Source organism: Pseudophryne corroboree, chromosome 1, assembly GCF_028390025.1.
Source record: "Pseudophryne corroboree isolate aPseCor3 chromosome 1, aPseCor3.hap2, whole genome shotgun sequence".
Taxonomy (NCBI): domain Eukaryota; kingdom Metazoa; phylum Chordata; class Amphibia; order Anura; family Myobatrachidae; genus Pseudophryne; species Pseudophryne corroboree.
The window spans coordinates 1,226,020,759-1,226,031,939 of NC_086444.1; the positions used below are offsets into that span (position 1 = coordinate 1,226,020,759).

Sequence of the window (11,181 nt, forward strand, 5' to 3'; positions counted from 1 at the left end):
ATAAATTTCCCGGGATGGGTCAAACAGGTCAAATAATAAAGCAAAACATGCCATTTCTTTCTCTTCAAATGAACAAATCACCACATTTACAGGTCAGCAAAGCAGCAAAAAGTAATACAATTAAACTAAAAAGATAATATCCATTATATGTTTAGGGGTGAGACTCATTAATCAGACATATACTGTAAGGGTGGACAGTACAGGCAAAGACAGGTGACAGGTGAGCAGGGAGCTCAGGTGTTTTCTGTCATGCAAACAATTAGTGAAACAGCAAAAAGCCAAGACTCTGCATAAGGGGCCTGGTCGCACGCAGGCGTTTTTTTTGCACTGCTGCAACCAGGTAATCGCCGCCTACAGGGGGAGGGGATAATCGCTGCAGGGGTGCGATCGGCTGTGCAGTGAGCTGCACAAACAGCCCAGGACTTACTCAGCCGCTGCGACGATCCGAGCCGGTGCAGACGTCAGGAGCGCTCCTCCCGAACGGCTGGGCCCGCCTGCGTTTTTCCAGACACTCCCTGGAAATGGTGAGTTGCCGCCCACGAATGCCTTCTGCCTGGCAATCTTCTTGCGAACGCCGGTGCGATCACTTTCTTCGTTAGTTCTGTCACTGACCGGCGATCCCTGCCGCCGCCGGCCGACACGCCTGCGCATTGCGGTTCACACGCATGCGCTGTTAAGACCGGATCGCACGGCTGCGAAAAAAGGCAGCGTGCAACAGAATTTGCTGCACTATATAAGAAACTGTTAAATATATGTATATATATATATATATATATATATATATATATATATATATTTATTTATACACATATATAAATGTGTATATCTCCCCTTCCTCCCACACACCCCACAGCCCTGTATGCCCGGGTGAGGTATGTTAGATAGACTAGACTTAGGTCGACAGTGTCTAGGTCGACCGCTATTGGTTGACAGAAAGTCAACCAATAGCGACCTAGTACATGTCGCCCTAGAGTCCCTGTCGACCTAGAAATCATGTCGACCTACTTACTGTCGACCAATAGTGGTCGACTTAAGTCTTGTCGACCTAGAGACCGGATCCCTTTCCCCTCACCAAACCACTCCTACCCCGGGGAGAGACTCACCTGTGCTGCACACCCCAGTTCCCAGACCCAAACACTGCACAGCAGAGCCCACCAGAAGCAGAGCGGCTGCCATATCCCGTAACTGTCGGCAACAGAGCTGGATCCGGAAGAGCGGGCACACACTTGCGCCGCACAGTCACTGTGTGTGAGAGGCTCCTGTCACTCTGAGGCTGCACACACACCGCCTACAGCTCTCTGTTGGTGAAGATGGCTCACATCCCTGCTGGGCACTAAATGGTGTAGCCTTGGGGCCCCTCTGATCCTTGGGGCCCAGTACAGGTGTCCCCTTTGCCTTCGCCTGTCACCGGAACTGAGTATCGTGTAGGACTTCCTCCAGCCCAGGAAGTGCAGCAACTCGACGTGGCATCGATTCCACAAGTGTACAGAAGACCTCTGTAGGGACTTTCACACATGCTGTCTGGAAAGCTTCCCACAGCTCCCTGATATTTGGAGGTGCAGGATCTTGGGTGCCAATGCACCTCTACACCACGTCCCAAAGATGCTCAGTTGGGTTTATGTCGGGTGAACAAGGTGGTCACAATCTTCGTCATAATTCTACAAAGTGCTCCTCAGACCAATCCTGGACAACTTGGGACCAATGATACAGTGTATTATCCTGCTGGAATATTCCATTCTTGTGAGGGTACATGAAGTCCAGTGATGCAAATGGTCATCAAGCAATGCAACATAGCGGTTACCAGTCAATGACGTGTTCAAACTCAACCCATGATACGTGAACACAACCCACACCATTATGGAACCACCACCAGCTTGCACAGTTCCTTGTTAACAACTTGGGTCTGCACCACATCCAAATCCTACCATGAGTCCAAAACAACTGAAACCTTGACTCATCAGACCACGCCACATGTTGCCAGTCCCCCAGGGTACAATAACCGACATCACGAGCCCAGGTGAGGCGCTGTGTCCAGTGTTATAGCATTAACAGGCGCACTCTGGTGGGTTCTTCTGTTCCCACATCCCACGGAAGGTAAAGAACGCGGCACTGTCCTGTTGGATATGAGTCTGGTACCTCCTGCACTGAATGTGGGTGTGATTTGAGCCAGTGTCGATTGTCTGTTACCCCACGCAATTGTGGCCAGAAGCCGCTAGTCTCAATTATTAAGCACCACTGGTCAGCCACAGGGCTGTCCACAGTGGGTGGTAATGGCTTCCATTATGTATTCCCGATACACACGTGACACCGTAGATCGAGGAATCTTTACTGTCTACACAGCTTCAGAAATGGAATATCCCATACATCGGGCACTCACGATCATGTCCACTTCGAACTCCAATAATTCACTTTGCCTTGTCATAAGCAGCCTAGCCGTTATTTAAGCTGACTCGCCAGATGTGAGATTACAACGGATGCAGGTCTGGCCATTTCCAAGACATCACAGTACAGTGGCCCCACCTGCCATTATCTTTACATAGTGCTATCCCATGACTTTTGGAACTTCAGTGTAACTGAACAGCTGTTACACTGATTACTTCATTGGGTACAGGACCTAATTCAGATCGATAGGCTGGGTTTTCGTACAGCCTGCGATCCGGTCTGACCTACGCATGCGTATGCACCGCAATGCGCATGCGCGCCGGTCCGCAGCGATGGGATGGTGCGAGAAAAGCGATCACACGGGCGAACGCAAGGTGACTGACAGGAAGAGGCCGCTTGTGGGTGGCAACTGACCGTTTTCAGGGAGTGTCTGGAGAAACGCCGGAGGGACCAGGCGTTTGGAGGGAGGGTTTCTGACGTCAGCTCCGGCCCCGTTCATCGCACTGGAAGAATAAGTCCTGGTCTGTGCAGAGACTGCAGAAACTTCTGTTTGTGCAGCTCTCCTGCACATGTGATCGCACCCCTGCACAGCGATTTCTCCCTCTCCCTGTAGGCGGCGACTACCTGATCGCAGGGAAAAAACGCACCCTAGAGATCAGGTCTGAATTAGGCCTATAGTCTCTACAAACCAGTGAAAATAGGATTATAGATGGACTAATAGTACAGCCCGTACAAACAAACAGCGAAATCCTGCTCTGCTCCCTGACATATTGGGAGTCAATACTGGTGTCAATATATAATGTTCTGTATCCCAGAGTGAAAAGAGTTCATTGCATGATTGCCAGTATATAGCAGAGGATATTGCCTTGTGGCTAGTAAATAATACAGGGTGCATTACTGTGGGCTAGTATAAAACACAGAGTACATTGGGGGTCATTCAGAGTTGTTCGCTCGTTGTCGATTTTCGCAATGGAGCGGTTAATGTGAAAATGCGCATGCGCATGGTACGCAGTGCGCATGCGCTTAGTAATTTTACTAAGAATTAGTAGATTTACTCACGGCAGAACAAAGAATTTCCATCGTTGAAGTGTTCGTAGTGTGATTGACAGGAAGTGGGTGTTTCTGGGCGGCAACTCAGCGTTTTCACGGCGTTTGCGGAAAAACGCAGGCGTGCCAGGGAAAAACGCGGGAGTGGATGGAGAAACGGGGGAGTGGCTGGCCGAACGCAGGGCGTATTTGTGACGTCAAATCAGGAACAAAACTGACTGAACTAACTGACTGCTAATCGTGAGTAAGTCTGGAGCTACTCAGAAACTGCTAAGAAATATGTGGCCCTCATTCCGAGTCGTTCGCTCGGTATATTTCATCGCATCGCAGTAAAATTCCGCTTAGTACGCATGCGCAATATTCGCACTGCGACTGCGCCAAGTAATTTAACAATGAAGATAGTATTTTTACTCACGGCTTTTTCTTCGCTCCGGCGATCGTAATGTGATTGACAGGAAATGGGTGTTACTGGGCGGAAACACGGCGTTTCAGGGGCGTGTGGTTAAAAACGCTACCGTTTCCGGAAAAAACGCAGGAGTGGCCGGAGAAACGGAGGAGTGTCTGGGCGAACGCTGGGTGTGTTTATGACGTCAAACCAGGAACGACAAGCACTGAACTGATCGCAGATGCCGAGTAAGTCTGAAGCTACTCTGAAACTGCTAAGTAGTTTGTAATCGCAATATTGCGAATACATCGGTCGCAATTTTAAGAAGCTAAGATTCACTCCCAGTAGGCGGCGGCTTAGCGTGTGTAACTCTGCTAAAATCGCCTTGCGAGCGATCAACTCGGAATGAGGGCCTGTATTCGCAATTCTGCTAATCTTTCGTTAGCAATTCTGCTAAGCGAAGATACACTCCCAGAGGGCGGCGGCCTAGCGTGTGTAATGCTGCTAAAATCAGCTAGCGAGCGAACAACTCGGAATCACCCCCATTACCTGGTGGCTAGTATATTACACAGAAAGCATTACCCAGTAGCTAGTATATACTGTAATACAGAGTGAAATGTCTTGTGGCTAGTATATAATACAAAGCACAATGCTGGTGGCTAATATATAACACAGAGCACATTACCCGGTGACTAGTATATTACACAGAGAGCATTACCCGGTAGCTAGTATATAATACAGAGTGAAATGTCTTGTGGCTAGTATATGAGACAAAGCACAATGCTGGTGGCTAGTATATAAAACAGAGCACATTACCTTGTAGTTAGTATACAATACAGAGTAAAATGGTGGATAGTATATAATACAAAGCACAATGCTGGTGGCTAGTATAAAAAATATAACACATTTTCTGGTGGCTAGTACATAACAGGGAGCACATAGCCTGGTAGCTAATAAATAATACAGAGTGCATTGAATGGTGACTAGTATATAATACAGTGCGCATTGCATGGTGACTAGTATATAATACAGAGTGCATTGCATGGTGGATAGTATATAATACAGAGTGCATTGCATGGTGGAGAGTATATAATACAGAGTGCATTGCATGGTGGATAGTATATAATACAGAGCGCATTGCATGGTGACTAGAATATAATACAGAGCGCATTGCATGGTAAATAGTATATAATATAGAGTGCATTGCATGGTGGATAGTATATAATACAGAGTGCATTGCATGGTGGATAGTATATAATACAGAGCGCATTGCATGGTGGATAGTATATAATACAGAGTGCATTGCATGGTGGATAGTATATAATACAGAGTGCATTGCATGGTGAATAGTATATAATACAGAGTGCATTGCATGGTGACTAGAATATAATACAGAGCGCATTGCATGGTAAATAGTATGTAATATAGAGTGCATTGCATGGTGGATAGTATATAATACAGAGCGCATTGCATGGTGAATAGTATATAATACAGAGTGCATTGCATGGTGACTAGTATATAATAGAGAGCATTGCATGGTGACTAGTATATAACACAGAGCACATTACCGGTGACTAGTATATTACACAGAGAGCATTACCCGGTAGCTAGTATATAATACAGAGTGAAATGTCTTGTGGCTAGTATATGAGACAAAGCACAATGCTGGTGGCTAGTTTATAAAACAGAGCACATTACCTTGTAGTTAGTATACAATACAGAGTAAAATGGTGGATAGTATATAATACAAAGCACAATGCTTGTGGCTACTATAAGAAATATAACACATTTTCTGGTAGCTAGTACATAACACGGAGCACATAGCCTGGTAGCTAGTATATAATACAGAGTGCAATGCATGGTGACTAGAATATAATACAAAGTGCATTGCATGGTGGTGGATAGCATATAATACAGAGAGCATTGCATGGTGGATAGTATATAATACAGAGAGCATTGCATGGTGGATAGTATATAATACAGAGAGCTTTGCATGGTGACTAGTATATAATACAGAGTGCATTGCATGGTGACTAGTTTATAATACAGTGCGCATTGCATGGTGACTAGTATATAATACAGAGTGCATTGCATGGTGGATAGTATATAATACAGAGTGCATTGCATGGTGGATAGTATATAATACAGAGTGCATTGCATGGCGACTAGTATATAATAGAGAGCATTGCATGGTGACTAGTATATAACACAGAGCACATTACCCGGTGACTAGTATATTACACAGAGAGCATTACCCGGAAGCTAGTATATAATACAGAGTGAAATGTCTTGTGGCTAGTATATGAGACAAAGCACAATGCTGGTGGCTAGTTTATAAAACAGAGCACATTACCTTGTAGTTAGTATACAATACAGAGTAAAATGGTGGATAGTATATAATACAAAGCACAATGCTTGTGGCTACTATAAGAAATATAACACATTTTCTGGTAGCTAGTACATAACACGGAGCACATAGCCTGGTAGCTAGTATATAATACAGAGTGCAATGCATGGTGACTAGAATATAATACAAAGTGCATTGCATGGTGGTGGATAGTATATAATACAGAGAGCATTGCATGGTGGATAGTATATAATACAGAGAGCATTGCATGGTGGATAGTATATAATACAGAGAGCTTTGCATGGTGACTAGTATATAATACAGAGTGCATTGCATGGTGACTAGTTTATAATACAGTGCGCATTGCATGGTGACTAGTATATAATACAGAGTGCATTGCATGGTGGATAGTATATAATACAGAGTGCATTGCATGGTGGATAGTATATAATACAGAGTGCATTGCATGGCGACTAGTATATAATAGAGAGCATTGCATGGTGACTAGTATATAACACAGAGCACATTACCCGGTGACTAGTATATTACACAGAGAGCATTACCCGGAAGCTAGTATATAATACAGAGTGAAATGTCTTGTGGCTAGTATATGAGACAAAGCACAATGCTGGTGGCTAGTTTATAAAACAGAGCACATTACCTTGTAGTTAGTATACAATACAGAGTAAAATGGTGGATAGTATATAATACAAAGCACAATGCTTGTGGCTACTATAAAAAATATAACACATTTTCTGGTGGCTAGTACATAACACGGAGCACATAGCCTGGTAGCTAGTATATAATACAGAGTGCATTGCATGGTGACTAGAATATAATACAAAGTGCATTGCATGGTGGTGGATAGTATATAATACAGAGAGCATTGCATGGTGGATAGTATATAATACAGAGCGCATTGCATGGTGGAGAGTATATAATACAGAGCGCATTGCATGGTGGATAGTATATAATACAGAGAGCATTGCATGGTGGATAGTATATAATACAGAGAGCATTGCATGGTGGATAGTATATAATACAGAGAGCTTTGCATGGTGACTAGTGTATAATACAGAGTGCATTGCATGGTGACTAGTTTATAATACAGTGCGCATTGCATGGTGACTAGTATATAATACAGAGTGCATTGCATGGTGGATAGTATATAATACAGAGTGCATTGCATGGTGACTAGAATATAATACAGAGCGCATTGCATGGTAAATAGTATATAATATAGAGTGCATTGCATGGTGGATAGTATATAATACAGAGTGCATTGCATGGCGACTAGTATATAATAGAGAGCATTGCATGGTGACTAGTATATAACACAGAGCACATTACCCGGTGACTAGTATATTACACAGAGAGCATTACCCGGAAGCTAGTATATAATACAGAGTGAAATGTCTTGTGGATAGTATATAATACAAAGCACAATGCTTGTGGCTACTATAAAAAATATAACACATTTTCTGGTGGCTAGTACATAACACGGAGCACATAGCCTGGTAACTAGTATATAATACAGAGTGCATTGCATGGTGACTAGAATATAATATAGAGTGCATTGCATGGTGACTAGTATATAATACAGTGCGCATTGCATGGTGACTAGTATATAATACAGAGCGCATTGCATGGTGACTAGTATATAATACAGAATGCATTGCATGGTGACTAGTATATAATACAGAACGCATTGCATGGTGGACAGTATATAATACAGAGAGCATTGCATGGTGACTAGTATATAATACAGAATGCATTGCATGGTGACTAGAATATAATACAGAGCGTAGTGCATGGTAAATAGTATGTAATATAGAGTGCATTGCATGGTGGATAGTATATAATACAGAGCGCATTGCATGGTGAATAGTATATAATACAGAGTGCATTGCATGGTGACTAGTATATAATAGAGAGCACTGCATGGTGACTAGTATATAATACAGAGTGCATTGCATGGTGACTAGTATATAATACAGAATGCATTGCATGGTGACTAGTATAAACAGTAATACAGAGTGCATTGCATGGTGGATAGTAGATAATACAGAGTGCATTGCATGGTGACCTATATATCATACAGAGTGCATTGCATGGTGACCTATATATTATACAGAGTGCATTGAATGCTGACTAGTAGATAAGGAAGTTCCCCTATGTGACTTATGGAATCACACTAATAATAAATATCATTGTACAAATCGTAATATAAACTCTGGAAAGTTCTGTTACTGTGTATAATGAATGATATGACACAAGCCGGAGACTGTTTCCTGCACCTTTATTGTGAGGAAGAATCTTACAGAAGTGATAAATAATTCCCCGTCAGGGAGCAACAGAGAACAGTCCTCACATTCACATGTCTAATTACTCTGTATACTACAGATCACCCACATCTGATTACAGTACAGGACGCCCTGATCTGGGGGTACGCTAGCTGGGCTGTCACATGTTCAAAGCAATCAATGTGATATATGGGGAACATAGAGCATGGCTGAGGAGTGACGTGACACGGTCAGCTTATGTGACTGGTACACGGCCATAGGGAAGCCTAGCTTACCCAGGTATAGCCTGACGATGCCCACCCCCGTGTATATCACCCAGAGGACGCCCACACCCGGGTATATCAGCCCGAGGACGCCCACAACCGGGTATATCAGCCCGAGGACGCCCACAACCGGGTATATCACCCAGAGGATGCCCACACCCAGGTATATCACCCAGAGGCCGCCCACACCCTGGTATATCACCCAGAGGCCGCCCACACCCTGGTGTATCACCCAGAGGACGCCCACACCCAGATATATCACCCAGAGGACGCCCACACCCGGGTATATCAGCCCGAGGACGCCCACAACCGGGTATATCACCCAGAGGATGCCCACACCCAGGTATATCACCCAGAGGCCGCCCACACCCTGGTATATCACCCAGAGGCCGCCCACACCCTGGTGTGTCACCCAGAGGACGCCCACACCCTGGTGTATCACCCAGAGGACGCCCACACCCGGGTATATCAGCCCGAGGACGCCCAAAACCGGGTATATCACCCAGAGGATGCCCACACCCTGGTATATCACCGAGAGGCTGCCCACACCCTGGTGTATCACCCAGAAGACGCCCACACCCGGGTATATCAGCCAGAGGACGCCCACACCCAGGTATATCACCCGGAGGACACCCACACCCTGGTATATCACCCAGAGGTCGCCCACACCCAGGTATATCACCAAGAGGACGCCCACACCCAGGTATATCACCCAGAGGACGCCCACACCCAGGTGTATCACCCAGAAGACGCCCACACCCAGGTGTATCACCCAGAGGACGCCCACACCCAGGTGTATCACCCAGAGGACGCCCACACCCAGGTGTATCACCCAGAGGACGCCCACACCCAGGTGTATCACCCAGAGGACGCCCACACCCAGGTTTATCACCCAGAGGACGCCCACACCCAGGTATATCAGTCAGAGGACGCCCACACCCAGGTGTATCACCCAGAGGACGCCCACAACCGGGTATATCACCCGGAGGACGCCCACACCCAGGTGTATCACCCAGAGGACGCCCAGACCCAGGTGTATCACCCAGAGGACGCCCACACCCAGGTGTATCGCCCAGAGGACGCCCACACCCAGGTGTATCACCCAGAGGCAGCCCACACCCAGGTGTATCACCCAGAGGACACCCACACCATGGTATATCACCCAGAGGTCACCCACACCCAGGTATATCACCAAGAGGACGCCCACACCCAGGTATATCACCCAGAGGACGCCCACACCCAGGTATATCACCCGGAGGACGCCCACACCCAGGTGTATCACCCAGAGGACGCCCACACCCAGGTGTATCACCCAGAGGACACCCATACCATGGTATATCACCCAGAGGTCACCCACACCCAGGTATATCACCAAGAGGACGCCCACACCCAAGTATATCACCAAGAGGACGCCCACACCCAGGTATATCACCCAGAGGATGCCCACACCCAGGTATATCACCCAGAGGACGCCCACACCCAGGTATATCACCCAGAGGATGCCCACACCCAGGTATATCACCCAGAGGACGCCCACACCCAGGTATATCATCCCGAGGATGCCCACACCCAGGTATATCACCCAGAAGATGCCCACACCCAGGTATATCACCCGGGGGACGCCCACACCCAGGTATATCACCCGGAGGACGCCCACACCCAGGTATATCAGCCCGAGGATGACCACACCCAGCTATATCAGCCCGAGGACGCCCACACCCAGCTATATCAGCCCGAGTACGCCCACACCCAGTTATATCTGTGGAACCCACGTTTAGGATACCCTTTTTACCCCATCGTGGCCCTAACTGCAGTCAGCGCTGCTTAAGGACCCCCTTTTCTTCTGCTGGCATTGATAGGGTTAAACTCCCTACCTGGTGCCCGCAAACAGCTAGGGCACTGGGACCCAGGACAGCCGGACCGCGGCGGGAAAGCGGGAACCGCTAGAGTCCCAGGGATTGGAGGACAAGAAGGCGCGCAGGAGAGGAGGAGGGGTCGAATAAGAGAGAGCGGCGTCGGCGGGAGGAGCAGAGTCCGTCGTGTGGCTGCGCTGGGAGGAGAGCCACCAGCCGCCGCACGCGGGAGGAGAAGCCGCTGCGGAGAGCGCACCGAGGGAGAGCCGCGGGTGTGACAGGAGTCACAGTGAGAGCCGTCAGCCGCCGCCGGAGTGTGAGAGCCACGAACTGCTGCAGAGCAGAGGGGGAATCGCTGCACAGCGGGGAAGCGGGAGCAGACACCAGGGGACGGCTGGGTCTGACCCTAGCACACTGCAGGCAACATCCCCAGCCTGACAAGGAGGAGCAGGGACCAGGCTGGCAGATACCAGAGCCACAGGACCGGACGGAGAGCTGACGGAGACCGGACTGGCCGGAGCCAGCAACACACAGGTACCCTTCTCAGTGGCTCCCTGAAGTTATGGCCCATAGTGACTTCCCCTCCCTGTTCTAAAGAGCC

At 47.4% G+C, this 11,181-nt stretch overlaps 1 protein-coding gene across 1 annotated transcript; it reads left to right on the forward strand.

Moving 5' to 3' along the window:
• Positions 1-47: 47 nt before the first annotated feature.
• On the forward strand, positions 48-10,555 carry LOC135052310 (histidine-rich glycoprotein-like). Its single transcript, XM_063957430.1, has 2 exons — positions 48-111; positions 8,784-10,555. The coding sequence occupies exons 1-2, from the start codon at positions 48-50 to the stop codon at positions 10,553-10,555; spliced, it is 1,836 nt and encodes a 611-aa protein (XP_063813500.1).
• The last annotated feature ends 626 nt before the right edge of the window (positions 10,556-11,181 follow it).